Here is an 18,712-nt window from a genome sequence, read left to right as displayed (position 1 = left end):
ACCAATCAGAGCTGAAGAATACAAAAACTGAAATGGAAAATACACTAGAGGGAATCAACAGCAGATTAGATGATACAGAAGAACAGATCAGTGACCTGGAAGACAGAATAGTGGAAATCACCCAATCAGAACAACAAAAAGAAAAAAGAATTTAAAAAAATGAGGATACATTAAGGGACCTCTGGGACAACATCAAGTATACTAACATTCACATTACAGGGGTCCGAGAAGGAGAAGAGAGGGAGAAAGGGACAGAACATTTTTTTGAAGAAATAATGACTGAAAAATTCCCTAACCTGGAAAATGAAACAGATATCCAGATCCAGGAAGCACAGAGAATTCTAAACATGATGAACCCAAAGTGATCCACATCAACACATGTCATAATTGAAATAGCAAAAGTTAAAGATAAAGAGAATATTTTAAAGGCAGCAAGAAAAAATAAGTGACATACAAGGAAACCCCCAATTTTTCAGCAAAAACTTTACAAGCCAAAAGAGAGGGGCAGGATATATTTAAAGTGCTAAAAGGAAAAAAACTTACAACCAAGAATACTCTTCCCAGAAAGGTTATCATTCAGAATTGAAGGAGAAATAAAGAGGTTCCCAGGTAAGCAAAAACTAAGAGTTCATCACCACTAAACCAGCCTTACAAGAAATGTTGATGGGTTTCCTTTAAGTGGAAAACAAATAGCCATAACTAGACATAAGAAAATATGTGAAAGAAAAAAATTCACTGGTAAAGGCAAATAGATAGTGAAGGCAGTGGATCAACCACCAGTAGTATGAAGGTTAAAGGAAAAATTTGTAAAATAAACCATAATTACAATAAGTAGTTAAGGGATACACAAAGTGAAAAGATATAAAATTTGATGCCAAAACCATAAAACATGGGCTGGAGGGGAGTAAAAATGTAGTACTTCTAGAATGTATTCAAATAAGTGACCATCAGCTTAAAATAAACACACACACACACACACACACACACACACACACATATATATATATATATATATATGTGGTTACATGTATATGAACCTCATGAACCACAAACCAAAAACCCACAATAGAAATACCAAAAAATAAAGTGAAAAGAACTCTAACCTAACACTAAAGAAAATCATCAAACCACAGGGGAAGAGCCTAAAAGAAGGAGAAAGGAACAGAGAACTACAAAAACGACCAAAAAACAATTAACAAAATGGCAATAAGTACATACTTATCATAAGAACTTTGAATGTAAATGGACTAAATGCTCCAATCAAAGGACATTGGGTGGCTGAATGGATAAAAAAAAACCAAACCCATTTATATGCTGGCTTCACATCAGATCTAAAAACACACACTGACTGAAAGTGAAAGGACAGAAAAAGATATTCCATGCAAATGGAAACTAAAAGAAATCTAGGGAGGCAATACTCATATCAGACAAAATAGACTTTAAAACAAAGACTAAAACAAAAGACAAAGAAAGGCATTACAAAATTATAAAGGGGTCAGTCCAAGAAAAGGATATAACATCTGTGAATATTTATGCACCCAACATTAGGAGGACCTAAATACAATATAACAAATATTAGCAGACATAAAGGGAGAAACCGACAGCAGTACAGTAAGAGCAAGGGACTTTACTATTCCACTTATATCAATGGATAGATCAGCCAGATAGAAAATCAGTAAGGAAACATTGGTCTTAAATGATTAGATCTGATGAACTTAATAGATATGTATAGAACACTGCATCCAAAAACTGCAGAATACACATTCTTTTCAAGTGCACATGGAACATTCTCCAGGGTAGATAACATGCTAGGCCATGTGTCAAACGTGTCAATAAATTTAAGAAGATCAAAATCATATCAAGTGTTTTTCCTGATCACAACAGTATAAAAGTAGAAATCAATTACAGGAAGAAAACTGGAAAAAATATAAACATATGGATACTAAACAACTTGCTACTAAACGACCAATGGGTGAACAAAGAAATAAGAAGAAAATCAAAAAACACCTCAAGACAAATGAAAATGGAAACACAAAGATCCAAAATCTATGGGATGCAGCAAATCAGTTTTAAGAGGGAAGCTCATAGCAATACAGGCCAACCTCAAGAAACAAGAAAAATCTCAAATAAACAACCTAAATTTACACCTAAGAAGAACTAGAAAAAAAAGAAGAGACAAAGCCCAGAGTTAGTACAAGAATGGAAATAATAAAGATCAAAGTGGAATTAAATGAAATAGAGACTTAAAAAAAATTAAAAAGATCAATGAAACTATGAGCTGTTTCTTTGAAAAGATAAACAAAACTGATGAACCTTTAGCCAGTCTCATTAAGAAAAAAAGAGAGGGTCCAAATAAATAAAATCAGAAGTGAAATAGGAGAAATTACAACCAATACCACAAACATAAAAACAATCATAAGAGACTATTATGAACAATTATATGCCAACAAATTACACAACCTAGAAGAAATGGATAAATTGCTAGAAAAATACAATCTGCCAAGACTGAATCAGGATGAAATAGAAAATCTGAAAAGACCAATTACTAGTAATGAAATTGAATCAGTAATCAAAAAGCTTTCAACAAACAAAAGTCCAGGACCAGATGCTTCACAGGGAGTTCTACCAAACATTTAAAGAAGAGTTAATACTAATCCTTCTCAAACTATTCCAAAAAATTAAAGGGGAAGGAACACTCTCAAGCTCAATCTACAAGGCTAGTAATACCCTGATACCAAAACCAGACAAAAACACTACCAAAAAAGAAAATTACAGGCCAATATCCTTGATGATCATAGATGCAAATATCTTCAAAATATATTAGGAAACCAAATTCAACAATACATTAAAAGGATCATACACCATGATCAAGTGGGATTTATTCCAGGGATGCAAGGATAGTTCAGCATCCACAAATCAATCAACATGATACACCACATTAACAAAACAAAGGATAAAAATCACATGATCATCTCAATGGGTTCAGAAAAGGCACTTGACAAAATTCAACATCCACTTATGATAAAAACTCTCAACAAAGTGGGTATAGAGGGAACATACCTCAACATAATAATGTCCATTTATGACAAACCCACAGCTAACATCATACTCAACAGTGAAAAGCTGGACACTTCTCCTCTAAGATCAGGAACAAGACAAGGATGCCCACTCTCATCACTTTTATTCAACATATTGATAGTTTTGGAAGTCCTAGCCACAGCAATCAGAGAATTAAAAGAAATAAAAGGAATCTAAATTTGAAAGGAAGAGGTAAAACTGTCACTGTTTGCAGATGACATGATACTATACATAGAAAATCCTAAAGATGTCACCAGAAAACTACTAGAGCTCATTACTGAATTTGGTAAAGTTGCAGGATATAAAATTAATACAAAGAAATCTGTTGCATTTTTATACACTAACAATGAACTATCAGATATAGAAATTAAGGAAATAATCCCATTTATCAAAGCATCAAAAAGAATAAAATACCTAGGAATAACCTACCTAAGGAGGCAAAAGACCTGTAGTCAGAAAATTGTAAGACACTGATAAGAAAAATTGAAGATGACACAAATAGAGAGATATACTGGGCTTATGGATTGGAAGAATTAATATTGTTAAAATATCCATACTACCCAAGGCAATCTACAGATTCAATGCAATCCCTATTAAAATACCAATGGCATTTTTCACAAATAGTCCTAGAATTTGTATGGAATCACAAAAGACCCCAAATGGCCAAAACAATCTTGAGAAAGAAGAACAGAGCTGGGGGTATCACACTCCCTGATTTCAAACCATACCACAAAGCTATAGTAATCAAAACAGTATGGTACTGGCACAGAAACAGACACTTAGATCAGTGGAACAGAATAGAGATTCCAGAAATAAACCCATGCTAATATGGTCAATTCATCTACAATAAAGGATGCAAGAATATAAAATGGAGAAAAGACATTCTCTTCAGTAAATGGCATTGGGAAAACTGAACAGCTACATGTAAAAGAATGAAATTAGACCATTTTCTTACACTATATACAAAAATAAACTCAAAATTGATTGAAGGTTTAAATGTAAGACCTGAAACCATAAAAATCCTAGAAGAAAACATAGGCAGTATGCTCTTTGACATCAGTTTTTGCAATATTTTTTTGATCTGTCTCCTCAGGCAAGGACAACAAAAGCAAAAATAAACAAATGGGACCACATCAAACTAAAAAGCTTTTGCATGGCAATGGAAACTATCAACAAGAATGAAAAGGTAACCTACTGAATGGGAGAAGATATTTGCAAATTGTATGTTCAATAAGGGGTTAATCTCCAAATATATAAAGAACTCATACAACTCTATCAAAAACCAACAATCCATTTTAAAAGTGGGCTGAGGACCTGAATAGACATTTTTCCAAAGAAGACATACAGATGGCCAACAGGCACATGAAAAGATGCTCAACATCAATCATCAGGGAAATGCAAATCAAAACCATAGTGAGATATTATCTCACACCTGTCAAATGGCTATTATCAAAAAGACAAGAAATAATAAGTGTTGGCAAGAATGTGAAGAAAAGGGAACCCTTGTGCACTGTGGGTGGGACTGTAAAGTGGTGGAGCCACTATGGAAAACAGTATGGAGGTTCTTTAAAAAAATGTTTAAATACAATTACCTTACCATCCAGCAATTCCTCTTTTGGGTATTTAACCAAAGAAAACAAAAACACTAATTTAAAAACATGTGTGCTCCCCCACGTTCATGGCAGCATTATTTACAATAGCCAAGATATGGAAGCAGCCTAGGTGTCCATCAATAGCTGAATGGATAAAGAAGATGGGGTATAAACCCACAATGGAATATTACTCAGCCATTAAAAGTATCGAATTTTGCATTTTGATTGGACAACATGGATGGACCTAGAGGATGTTATACTAAGTTTAAAGGTCAGACAAAGACAAATACCATATATTACTTATATGTGGGATGTAAAAACAAACAAATGAACAAACATAACAAAACAGAAACAGAGTCATAGATACAGAGAACAAACTAGTGGTTGCCACAGGGGAAGGGAGTGGAGGAATGGGTGAAATAGGTGAAAGGAATTAAGAAGTACAAACTTTGGGACTTCCCTGGTGGTCCAGTGGTAAAGAATCCATCTTACAATGCAGGGGATGCGGGTTTGATCCCTGGTCGGGGAACTAAGATCCCACATGCCTCGAGGCAACTAAGCCTGCACACCACAACTACAGATCCCACGCACCCTGGAGCCTGCGCGCCACAACTAGAGAAGAGGAAAACCTGCTCGCCACTAGAGAGAAGCCCGCGCACCACAATGAAGAGGCCTCGCACTGCAACAAAAGATCCCGCGTGCCTCAATGAAGATCCTGCATGCCGCAGCTAAGTCCTGAGGCAGCCAAAAATAAATTAAATAAATAAATAAATAAAATAATTTTTAAAAAAAGAAGTACGAACTTCAAGTTATAAAGTAAGTAAGTTACAGGAATGCAATGTACAGGCATACCTTTTGCATCAGGTTCCAGACCACTGCAATAAAGTGAATTTCACAATAGAGTGAGTCACACAAGTTTTCTGGTTCCCAGTGCACATAAAAGTTTACACTATATATGCTTACACTATACTGTAGCCTATTAAGTGTGCGATAGAAATATATTCAGAAAAACGATGTACATACCTTAATTTTTAAATATGTATTGCTAAAATGTGCTAACCATCATCTGAGCCTTCAGCAAGTTGTAATCTTGTTGCTGTCGGAGGGTCTTGCCTCCATGTTGGTGGCTGCTGACTGATCAGGGTGGTTGTCACTGAAGGCTGGGGCTGCTGTGGCCATTTCTTAAAATAAGACAGCGAAGTCTGACACATCGATTGACTCTTTCTTTCATGGACGATTTCTCTGCAGCATGTGGTGCTGTTTGATAGCATTTTACCCACATAGAACTTCTCTCAAAATTGGAGTCAGTCCTCTCACACCCTGCTGCTGCTTTATCAACTGAGTTTACGTAATATTCCAAATCCTTTGTTGTCCTTTGAACAGTCTTCGCAGCATCTTCACCAGGAGAAGATTCCATCTCAAGAAACCACCTTTTTTGCTCATCCAGAAGAAGCAACTCCTCATTTGTTCAAATTTTATCATGAGATTGCAGCAATTTGGTCGCAACTTCAGGTTCCACATCGAATTCTAGTTCACTTGCCATTTCCACCACATCTGCAGTTCCTTCTTCCACTGAAGTCTTGAGCTCCTCAAAGTCATCCATGAGGGTTGGAATCAGCTTCTTCCAAACTCCTGTCAATGCTGATATTTTTACCTGTTCCCATGAATCACAAGTATTCTTAATGGCATTTAGAATGGTGAATCCTTTCCAGAAGGTTTTTTATTTACTTTGCCCAGATCCATCAGCGGAATCACTATTTATGACAGCTATAGCCTTATGAAATGTACTTCTTAAATAATAAGAATTGAAAATTGAAATTGGTCCTTGATTCATGGGCTGCAGAATGGATGTTGTGTTAGCAAGCATAAAAGCATTAATCTCATTGTCCATCTCCATCAGAGCTCTAGATTGACCAGGTGCATTGTCAATGAGCAGTAATATTTTGAATCTTTTTTCTGAGGAGTACTAAGTATTCAGTAAACCGTGTTGCAATCAGATGTGCTGCCAGGTAGGCTTTGTTGTTCCATTTATAGAGCAGAGGCAGAATAGACTGAGCATAATTCTTCAGGGCCCTAGGATTTTCAGAATGGTAGATGAGCATTGGCTTCGACTTAAAAGTCACCAGCTACATTAAACCCTAACAAGAGCGTCAGCCTGTCCTTTGAAGCTTTGAAGCCAGGCATTGACTTCTCTTCTCTAGCTGTGAAAGTCCTAGAAGGCATCTTCCAATAGAAAGCTGTTTTGTCTACCTTGAAAATCTGTTGTTTAGTACAGCCACCGTCATTAATTATCTTAGCTAGATCTTCTGGGTAACTTGCTGCAGCTTCTTGTTGCAGCAGCTCTTGCTGCTTCACCTTGCACTTTTGTGTTACAGAGATAGCGTCTTTCTCTAAATCTTATGAACCAACCTCTGTTAGCTTAAAACTTTTCTTCTGCAGCTTCCTCACCTCTCTCAGCCTTCAGGGAATTGAAGGGAGTTAGGGCCTTGCTCTGGATTAGGCTTTGGCTTAAGAGAATGTAGTGGCTGGTTTGATCCTCTTTCCAGACCACTAAAACTTTCTCTACATCAGCAATAAGGCTGTTTCACTTTCATTTCTGTGTTCACTGGAGCAGCACTTTTAAATTCCTTCAAGTACTTTTCCTTTGCATCCACAACTTGGCTCACTGTTTGGTGCAAGAGGCCTAGCTTTCAGCCTATTTCTGCTTTTGACATGCCTTCCTCACTATGCTTAATCATTTCTAGCTTCTGATTTAAAGTGAGAGACACGCAACTCTTCCTTTCACTTGAACACTGGGACCACTGTAGGATTATTAATTGGTCTGATTTCAATATTGTTGTGTCTCAGGGAATAGAGAGGGCTGAGGAGAGGGAGAGAGATGGGGGAATGGCCAGTGGATGGAGCAGTCAGAACACACACAATATTTATCAATTAAGTTTGCCATCATACATGGGTGTGGTTTTGTGGTACCCCAAAACAATGACAATAGTAACATCAAAGATCACTGATCACAGGTCATCATAACAAATATAATAATAATGAAGTTTGAAATCTTGCAAGAATTACCAAAATGGGACACAGAGACAAAAAGTGAGCAAATGCTTTTGGAAAAACTGGCGTCTATAGACTTGCTCAACAAAGGGTTGACACAAGCCTTCAATTTGTAAAAACAAACAAACAAACAAAAAACCCCCCACAGTATCTGCAAAGTGCAATAAAGCGAGGTCTGCCTGTATAGTTGATAATATAGTAATAACTTTGTATTGTGATAGATGATAACCAGACTCATAGTGGTGATCATTTCGTAATGCATAAAAATGTCAACTCACTATGTTGTACACCTGAAACTAATATAATATCATAAGTCAACTATACTTCAATAAAAATTTTTAATAAATAAATTAAATAACGCTGAAACATTGCATCAGTAATACCATAGAACATAGCATTTGGTGCAATGTCTCCAACAGGGAGGAAGTCGGGGAAGGTGAGAGTTGGGGACAGGGCTCCAGGGGTCAGAGGTAAAAGGGGGGACCAAGTTTTTCAAGGGCGACTCTGAATGAAGTTTGGGGTGAAATGCAGGAGAGGGGCTTGAAGAGGATGAGGAGGGAAAGGGCTGAGGGCGAACAGGGCCCCCTGCCATTGTTCACCTTTGTGTGCAACGTGCCAGCACCCCCTATCTTCTCTGGGCACCAAGCCTGGGCCCCCCAGCCCTCCTCCTTCCACCCTCTCTTCTTGTTCCAGTGGGCAGGGCCCTGGTACCACGGTGTCCCAGGAATGGAGCTGTGCCCCCATCCTTTTCCCACATTCTCTCGGGCACGAAGCAGCCATGTGGCCTTTCTGTAGTTTTTCTAAGGGTCTTTTACTGCCTGGAATGAGGGAAATGAACAGGGTACATGGCTCCTTCTAGGTCATCTCCACTCTTGCCCTCCATCTCCATACTCTCCCTTCTCCACTTGGACCCTGTGGGAAGAGGGAAAGGCCTTAGGAGTCATCATGGTGAGTGTGGAACACACAAAGAACCCGTCCACATAGCAGAAAAAACAATTCTGAGGCACTCTTGTTCCAGGACTGCAGGGTAGGGTGCTGTTTGAGTGGAGAGGCGATGGGGTGAGGGCTGGTGATGCCTGCCCTGGGGCTGGGGCAGCAGGAGCAGGAGGGAAGAGAAACTCCTGGGGGTCTCTCCTCTAGACTTCTCTTCCCATCTTTTGCTTGCCTCCAAGGTACTCTTGCCAAAACCACTCTAAGCTAACCTAGGGCCAAATGAGAAAAGGAGGAGAGGAAGGTAGGCAGGGTCCCATATAGAATAACCAGTCCTGAAGGCCATTTTTACATGAGGAACATAAATAAGTCACAATGAATTTACATATGCATATACACAGAAACACATGTGCATGATAGTACTGTTTATATACTGCTTGTTGATAGTGTATTAAAACTCGAGATTATTATGGGGTTTAGCTGATAGAATATATTCATGTTCTGTATATTGCATGATGAATAGAATTTTAGAAACTAAAAATTGACTTATAACAGTGTTCTAAAAAGGTAAAATATTTTATAGTATAGTGTTTTATAGTATGTGTTTTGTGCTTCTCCCCATTTTTTACTCCACAGATTGGTCTACAAATGGTTTCTTCTCATCTACAAAGTTAGCTGTGCATTTGGTGCTGTGGGTTATTTGGCTATCATGTTTACAATGTGTGGATTCAATTTATTTTTCAAGTAAGTATCTCCAATTAAGACATTCATATCTCCAAGCACTTGCTTATAACATTCACCTGGTCAAGTTCTCTGTCTCTGCAAGCCACGTTTGGCCCTATACTTTTCCACACACATGTTGTTTATAGGCCTATCATTGGTATCATAGATATCGCTGGGGAAAACCAGGAGAAAAGGAAGAGAAAACCCACAGATTTAAAAGTTTTCCAAAAATTATAAGCTTTAAAGAGAATCTATACGTGGTCTATAAGTTTAAAAGATCACCATTAAAAGCAGGCTGACAGGGCTTCCCTGGTGGCGCAGTGGTTAAGAATCCGCCTGCCAATGCAGGGGACATGGGTTCGAGCCCTGGTCCGGGAAGATCCCACATGCTGCGGAGCAACTAAGCCCGTGAGCCACAACTACTGAGCCCGAGTGCCATAACTACTGAAGCCTGCGCGCCTAGAGCCCCTGCTCTGCAGCAAGAGAAGCCACCCAATGAGAAGCCCGTACACTGCAACGAAGAGTAGCCCCCACTCGCCACAACTAGAGAAAAGACTGCGCGCGGCAAGAAAGACCCAACGCAGACAAAAAGTAAATAAATTTAAACAAACACAAAAAAAGTAGGCTGACATTTATGGTAGAGTAATTCTTACTGAACTACAAATTTCCCTTCCACAAAATTCTGAAGTGTCATTTCCTTCTATAGATCTTCTTCCTTAAAACCTCTAGAAGTATGCTGTCCAATACAGTAGCCACTAGCCTATGTAACTACAGAGCACTTAAATTATGACATAAGAGGTGCTGTAAGTCTAAAATACACATCGGATTTCAAAGACAGCAAAAGAAAATAATTTTTCGATCGATTACATGCTGAGATGATAGTACTCTGGATGTATTCGTGAAATTATTTCATGTGTTTCTTTTTACCTTTTTAGTGTGGCTACAAGAAAACTTTTAATTTTGTCCAATCTATATTTCCACTGGACAGCACTGCTCTAGAATTTTGTTTCTGGTATCCATGAAATCTCTTTTGCTGGGAGCAGTTAGGAAAAGAGGAAACTGAGTACTGAAACTTTCGCTGAAAGAGAGGTGAAGAGATAAAAAAAACAAGAAAGTCTAGGGAGAAATAAAGGAAATTGGGATAATAATATCTATGACTCAGAACCGTGCTCCCATTGTGAAGATGGTTGCTGAGATGTGTTATGGGTGAGGGCAGAGCTGAGGCTGTGTAATCAACCTATGTCCTGGAAAGGGAATGTAAGACATACCGCACAGCCATGGAAAACATCTCAAATGAAAAATTCCCTGGAAGATCTGTCACATCAAAGTTACTCTAAATCTCTAGGACCTTAACAGAAATTCAGAGGCAGAGGTCAGCAACCCCTAACTCATAAAATAAGGAAGACAGGGCTTCCCTGGTTGTGCAGTGGTTAAGAATCCGCCTGCCAATGCAGGGGACACAGATTCGAGCCCTGGTCCGGGAAGATCCCACATGCCGTGGAGCAACTAAGCCCGTGCGCCACAACTACTGAGCCTGTGCTCTAGAGCCCGTGAGCCACAACTACTGAGCCCACATGCCACAACTACTGAAGTCTGCATACCTAAAGCCTATGTTCTGCAACAAGAGAAGCCACCTCAATGAGAAGCCCATGCACCGCAACGAAGAGTAGCCCCAGCTCGCTGCAACTAGAGAAAGCCCGCGTGCAACAATGAAGACCCAACGCAGCCAAAAATAAAATAAATTTTAAAAAATATTTTGAAAAAAATAATAATAAATAAATAAAATAAGGAAGACAATCAGATGGAGAGCCAGCCCTGGGAGGAAGGGCTCTTCCTATGGCAACATAGCAATCTGATTTTATAAGTATTTCATGAAACTTTCAGAGTGGGAACTCCTACCATTCTCTAGCAGGAAAGGGATAGAAAATAACTGTACAGATCTATTATTATTAGTTTAAGCTATAGAAAGACACTGATTTATTTTTTCAGCATACTGTCTGTATTACTTTAATGAATGTAAAAGTATTCATAAGGACTTTTATGAAGTTACTTGGGAATAGAGTTGCCCCAAGATTATTATCCATACAATTTTAAGATCCTTAACCAGGAATTCTCCTATAGTGAGGCATTCAAAGAATCTAACCCTTCCGATGGGAAGGAACTATTTTTTTCACTTCTAATTTTTGTTGAGCATTATGGTATTAAGATTCTTTTCTGTGGAACCACGAGTTCATTGCTACACTTTTTATCAATTAGATTATAAATACGTGCTCCCCTGGGTATGGAGGGAAGGTCATCTTCATTCTTCCTCACTGCCCCAATTCTCAAATATTGAAAGGATGAAACCACCCGCTGTGTTGGAATTCCCGGTTCGCATTACCAAAAGATGGCTGCCCTCTAGGTCTACACAGCTCTCTGCCTTTACCATTTCCTCCTCAAATTAAGAGTACAAAAACCACCAGAAGAAGGTTCCAGAGACAGACTACCCAACGTCTCTCCTCTCTCCGCTTCCTTCCCAACTCAGTCAGACCCACTTACATCCATTGCTAGTATTTGAGACTGTTTACAGAGGTAGCACATCAAAAGTGCAATGATTAAGATCCAGATATTACATTAGAAGCTAATCATTTACTTTCTTTTTGAATTTTTTTTTAATACAGCAGGTTCTTATTAGTTATCTATTTTATATGTATTAGTATATATAGGTCAATCCCAATCTCCCAATTCATCCCACCACCACCAATCCTGCCCCCACCCCCGCTTTCCCCCCTTGGTGTCCATAAGTTTGTTCTCTACATCTGTGTCTCTATTTCTGCCTTGCAAAACTGTTCATCTGCACCATTTTTCTAGATTCCACATATATGCATTAATGTACAATATTTATTTTTCTCTTTCTGACTTACTTCACTCTGTATGACAGTCTCTAGGTCCATCCACGTCTCTACAAATGACCCAATTTCATTCCTTTTTATGGCTGAGTAATATTCCATTGTATATATGTACCACATCTTCTTTATCCATTCGTCTGTCAATGGGCATTTAGGTTGCTTCCATGACCTGGCTATTGTAAATAGTGTTGCAATGAACATTGGGGTGCATGTGTCTTTTTGAATTATGGTTTTCTCTGGGTATATGCCCAGTAGAGGGATTTCTGGGTCAAATGGTAATTCTATTTTTAGTTTTTTAAGGACTATGTTCTTAAACTATGTTATCCATAGTGGCTGTATCAATTCACATTCCCACCAACAGTGCGTGAGGATTCCCTTTCCTCCACACCCTCTCCAGCATTTGCTGTTTGTAGATTTTCTGATGATGCCCATTCTAACTGGTGTGAGGTGATACTAATCATTTACTTTTTAAAGAAACATTTACCTTTAAAAAAGAAATAGGGGTTGTCGTAGAGAATCCTAGTGCGTTTGAAATATGATCCAACTAGCAAAAAGATTTTTTTTATTAACACACGGCAACCACGGCATAGCAGCAAAGGGCCTCAAAATTTGTGCTTGATTCCTGGTTTTGTTTTGTACCAATTGTCATGTTAAGCAAATCATTATTTCTAAGTCTCCATTTTTTCAAAGGTAAATTGGGGATAATAATATCTATCTCAAATATTTTTAGGAAAGATAAAGTATTTGAAAGCATTCTGTAGAATCTAAGTTTGATAGCAGGGATTCTCAACCCTAGCTGCTGTCCCTACCTCAGCCCAGGCCACTTAAATTAGAGCCCCTGAAAGTGGGCTCGTGTATCAGTATATGTTTAAATCTCCCCCAGGTGATTCCAATCTACAGTTAGGGCTGAGAACCTTTGGACTATTAAAGAGGTTCCTAATGTTAGCGGACCACTGCAATCACCTGGTGTCTGGAGAGCCTCCAAAAATATTGCTGCACAGGCCCCACCCCCAGAGAGCCTGATGTAATTGGCCCAGGGTGCAGCCTGGGGATGGAGGTTTTTACAAGCTGCCCAGGTTTTTCTACACGCAGCCAAGCTTGAGAACTGCTGGTTAGAGTTGGCTTGTCTCAGCACTGCAGTCCTAAGAAGCCTTTAAACACTCTCAATAATGACTTTGTCCACTTAGCCCTGAGTAGTAAAATTTGAATGGAATTGAGAGAATTTTAAATTCTTTCATTAAAAAAAAAAAGAAAGAAACATTAAACAAATAAATGGGGGGCCCAAGGCTCTATTAGATACCATGGCAGGACTAGTGGGTTGGCCAAAAAGTTCGTTCGGGGTTTTGGGCAAACCGAATGAACTTTTTGGTCAACCCCATACTTTCCAAGCTGCAGCCCTTACCCATCCCCACAAATGCCACGTCCTTATTTCCCTTCACTGTTGTTTTCAATAGAATCAAGGCTAGAGATTCCATGGATTTTGGCATCGTGCCCTTGTTCTATGGCCTCTACTATGGAGTAATGGGGAGAGACTTTGCAGAGATCTGCTCAGATTACATGGCTTCTACTATAGGGGAAGCATTGCTTTCATTCTTTGAAATCATTTATGGTACATGGAAAAATGGTCTCATCTTACACATTTGCATCCATTTTCAAAAACAGATAAATCTTTTTTGGTTCTGTCAGCCCAACTGCTCCCTGGATTCTCCTGGCATCAGATTATCTGGAAGTAACCATGTCTAGCATATTCCAATTGTCAACATATAAAGGATTAGTAAAAATTAATCTAAAAAAATAAAAATAAAGGATTAGTAAAAATTCAGCAATAACAAAAACCTTGATCTCTGCTAATGCAAATAAAAGTCATATTTGATGCGCATAAAACACTTTAGAATCAACCAATGCCTCAGAGTAATGCTCATCATAAAGATATGATGTTATCATTATCATTATACAGCAGTTATCATTATACAGCATTTGAAGAAGTAGAAGACAAAAGAAGTGTGCTAAATGTATTCTAACTGTAATATTCTTCCCTGGAATTTAAAAAAATCCCTAATAGTTTTTTTTTAACTCTCTTAAAATTAAAACTCAGAATGGATATACTTTCTGGTTAGATGGATTCCAGATTCAGATATTAGGAGTATCCATCTGTGTCTAACACATGCACATCTCTTAAAAACTTGCATACCAAGGGCTCCAGGGAAGACCCAGTGGTTTCAGAAATTCCACATCTCTGCCCTCTACCAGTCTTTTGGTACACAGCCAGATGTAAAATGGAAAAACCAGTGTGAGTGGCAAGAGAAGAGTGAACTTCTGGATTGTTGTTCTCCCTCTCTTTATGGGACAGGACTGAGTAAACAAGACCTTGACTTCATCTCCCATCTCTGTAGGCTCCATCTTACTCTTTTCCTAGAGCCTGGAATCCAACTTCTGTAGTGAAATTCTGGAATCGCCCTGGCATGTGCAATCTCTGAGACAACTGCCTTTCTTATAAGGTTTAAGGTGAGCACAGGAGGGAGCATTTTCACTCCTAGTTCCTCCAACAAAAACCAGAGCCATCCCCCCTTTAAAAAATTCCCAAAGTCTCTTGTGCTTGTTTATGGACAGGAGAGGAAGAGAAGAGTTGTATGTCCTCTGTTCTCCAGTGGACCAGGAAGAAGAGATTTAACCTGGCAAGACAACCAAGTCTTTAAGCACCAACATCCTGGAGATTTCTCACCTGACCCCACCCCGCCAGTCTTCAACATCTTGTCATCTCCTGTCATCCTCTTTCCAACCACCAGATACATAAAAACCCCTGCCTCGAGCCATTGGCACAGCCATCTGTGATTTAAACTGATGTGGTGTGTGTGTGTGTGTGTGTGTGTGTGTGTGTGTGTGTGCATGCACACTTGTGACAGAGGTAAAGAGGAAGCAAAGGATGAGCACTCTCCATTCTCACCCCAGTGCTTAAGCCCCACACTAATTAAGTCAGACTCTGGGAGTGGAGCCAATGCATCTGCTTTGTTTTAAAAGCTCCCTAGGAAAAGGAATGAGTTATTAAGCCATGCCAAACTTGGATGAATTGTAAATATATATTGCTAAGTGAAAGAAGCCAGCCTGAAAAGGCTACATACTATACGATTCCACTTCTATGACAATTTGAAAAAGGTACAGCTATGGAGACGCTAAAGAGATCTGTGGTTGCCAGGGGGTTAGGGAGGGAGCAGGGTTGAATGTGTGAAGCACAGGTAATTTGTTAGGGTGGTGAAGTTATTCTGTATGATACTCTAATGGTGAATACATGACACTATGCATTTGTCAAAATCAACAGTATTTTATAGCAGAAGGGGTAAACCTTAATGTATGCAAATCTTAAAAAATCATTTAGGATGTCAGGGAATGCCAGGATAGAATGTAGACTGTGACAAAAGAGTTTAACTGTATTACAAATGTATGAAATAACCTCACTGAAGGGGGTGGGGGGAAAGTGCTGACCTAAGTCACTTTGAAATGAGTGGAGATCTAATATTAAAAGCAAAAGGAACTATACATAAGCACTGTATGCTAGTTCATAAAGTAGTTTCCCTCAGGGCTATGGGTTAACAATTTTGATACCACTATACATGTATTCTGGAATTGGACTACCAAGTAAATGGAAGACCGATTGTGGGAGTTACATTTCTTACTCTCAGAAGCTTACATACAAGCAAGGAGAAAAGGGTAGAATGATCTATGTAGTAATGGATGAGTCAAAGACACCAGGCTGAACTCATGTTTAGCTTAATGTATCTTAATGTAGATGATACATATAGAAATATTTATAGATATGTGTATACACATGGGTTAGTATATACAGACATATTTCCTTGCTCTGTCAGCTACGAAGCCCTAGAAGCAATGACACCTCAGTAGCAGTGAGCACACCGAGTACCCAGATCTTGGTTTCTAATACCATTCTATAATAAGAGGAAGCAGTGCTTCTTGGAAAAATGGCTGATTCTGATCTTGGCAGGGAATATACAATATGAGCCTGGAGTATCTTGTAGTGTCAGAAAGTAAGGAAGTGCTGAAAAAAAAAACCCCCACACAAGAAAACAGCCACAATGATGGAGATATGTCAAAGAGACATAGAAGCCAACTGAAAGAGATCCCAATGGCCAAATCTGAAACAATTTGAGCAACACAATAGTAGGTAGTAGTAGTAGTAATAGTATTGGGTTATAACTCAAAGTATAGAATAAATATCCATGAGTCCATAGTGACATAAATAAATGATTGGATAGATAAATAAATAAAATAAATAAATAAATAGAGGAGAATAGACAAATCTCCTATGCAGAAGAATTCCACATAATTTATGTAGATACTCCACCCTTAAGAAGGTTGTGTGGTTAAATGTTATGTGTCAACTTGACTAGCCTCTGGTGTCCAGTTGTTTGATCAAACACCAGTCTACATGTTGCTTTGAATGTATTTTGTAGATATGATTAACTTTAAGGGAAAGAAAATACCCTTGAAAATATGGATGGGTCTTAGCTAATCAGTCAAAGGCCTTAAGGGCAAAAACTGAAGTTTCCCAGAGAAGAAGTAATTCTGCCTTAAGTCTGAAATAACTCTTTGCAGAGTTTACAGCCTGCTAGCCTGCCCTCCAGGTTTCAGACTTCCCAGCCCCAAGTCTTTAAAATGAGTCTCTCTCTCCCTCTCCCTCTCCCTCCCTCCCTCTCCTCCCTCCCTCCGTCTCTCCCTCCCTCTCTCTCTCTCTCTCTCTCTCTTTCTCTCTCTCTCCACACACACACACTCATGCATATCCTATCAGTTCCATTTCTCTGGAGAATGCTGACTAATGCAGAGGTGGAGCATAACTTATAACTTCCCACTCCTTAAGTGTGGGCTGCTCATGGTGATGATGATTTCCTTCCAAAGAGTACAGTATAAAAAGAAGTAAAAGGACGAGTAGCTTTATAGTGGAGAAATTTGACAACCACTACCTCAAGCTAGGTGATCAAGGTCAACATCAACAGTGACGTCATGTTGACTGCATGTACCCTTGCTACGGTGTGGTAAGAATGGCACTTCACCTCTGTTATCTTCCTCCCTAAAACCATAACCCCAGCGTAATCAAGAGAATAAACATCAGCTAAATTCCAATTGAAGGACATTCTACAAAATACCTGCCTCCAAAACTGTCAAAGTCAGAAAAAAACCAAAGTTTGAGAAACTGCCAAAGCCAAGAGGAGCCTAAGGAGACACGATAATTAATGGTATCCTAGGTGGGGTTTTGAAACAAAATAAGGACATTAGGGGAAAACCAAGTAATCTGAATAAAGCATAAACTTTATTTCATAATAATGTATCAATGTTGGCTCATTAATTGTGACAAATGTACCATACTAATATAAGATGTTACTCGTAGGGGAAACTTGGTATGGGAACTCTGTACTATCTTCGTATCTTTAAGTTTAAAGCTATTATAAAATAAATATTTTATTTTTAAAAAAGCTTCTGAGACATTCTAATGTGCTGCCAATGTTGAGAATCACTCCTCATCTGCAGCCCTGGGGAGACGCAGTGCCTTAATTTAGGGTTCTGGATGCATTGCCTTCTAATGGGATTAGTCTGTGTGCTCCGTATAATCACTTGGGATTATATTAAAATTTTAATTATATTAAAATTAATTAAAAGATACATAGATGCCTGGGTTTACTCCAGATCTATGAATCAGAGTCTCCAGGAAAATAAAGGGAAGGATCAGGCTCTGGGTGAGCTTAAAAAGCTTCCCGTGTGAGTCTGAACTTACAGCTCTGGATAAAAACTGTTCCTCTCAAAGGATTCCTTGGTGGGGAGGTTAGGTAGTTATAATTAGCGATGTGCTTTGGGTCCATTTGGGGTTCAGTGGGGTTTTGCCTAGAAATATTTACCCCACAGTAGCATTGTCCCTATGGGAAAAAGTGTTTCAAGTTCTAAACCAACAGAGAAACAGTAAAGACTATGTTCCCAAGCCTGGCAGTGGCTTCCCTGTGTTCCGAGAATGGTGGTGCTCTGTGCCTTTCCCCCAACAGTTCTACAGAGTCAGTGGGATGCCCACCAGGAGCTTGTCAGACAACATCTGTGCCATCTGTGGGCAGAAGATCATCGTGGTGCTTGATGAAGAAGGACCCACTGAAAACACCTACCAGCTTTCGTGCAAGCATGTGTATCCTTTTCATGGGAGACCCTTTGGTCTTCATCAAGCCAATGCCAGGAGACAATTTTCAGATAATCTGTGTCGGGCATGGGACATAGCCAGTCAGGGAAGACTGTCTCATCACTTCCCTCCTCCTTCCCCTCCTCCCCTTACCCCCACCCTCTGCCTTGCTTAATGCTCATCCCCAAACCCCAAGCCTTTATCCTCCCACCCATCTTCTTTTTGAGACTTTCTGGCAATCCCTGCTGAATAATGAACTGCTCTTAATTAGCAGGAGGTGA

At 39.1% G+C, this 18,712-nt stretch overlaps 1 protein-coding gene across 1 annotated transcript in view; it reads left to right on the top strand.

The window, feature by feature from the left end:
- Positions 1-18,712, top strand: part of RNF175 (ring finger protein 175) — a 67,753-nt gene that overhangs the window by 38,069 nt on the left and 10,972 nt on the right. Inside the window, 3 exon segments of the mRNA XM_036852227.1 lie at positions 9,288-9,395; positions 13,717-13,840; positions 18,307-18,440. Coding sequence (XP_036708122.1) covers positions 9,288-9,395; positions 13,717-13,840; positions 18,307-18,440 — 366 coding nt within the window.

The sequence above is a fragment of the Balaenoptera musculus genome, chromosome 5 (genome assembly GCF_009873245.2).
Source record: "Balaenoptera musculus isolate JJ_BM4_2016_0621 chromosome 5, mBalMus1.pri.v3, whole genome shotgun sequence".
NCBI lineage: Eukaryota > Metazoa > Chordata > Mammalia > Artiodactyla > Balaenopteridae > Balaenoptera > Balaenoptera musculus.
Note: the sequence above shows the minus strand (reverse complement) of the source record. Positions and strands in the feature narration are given on the sequence as shown.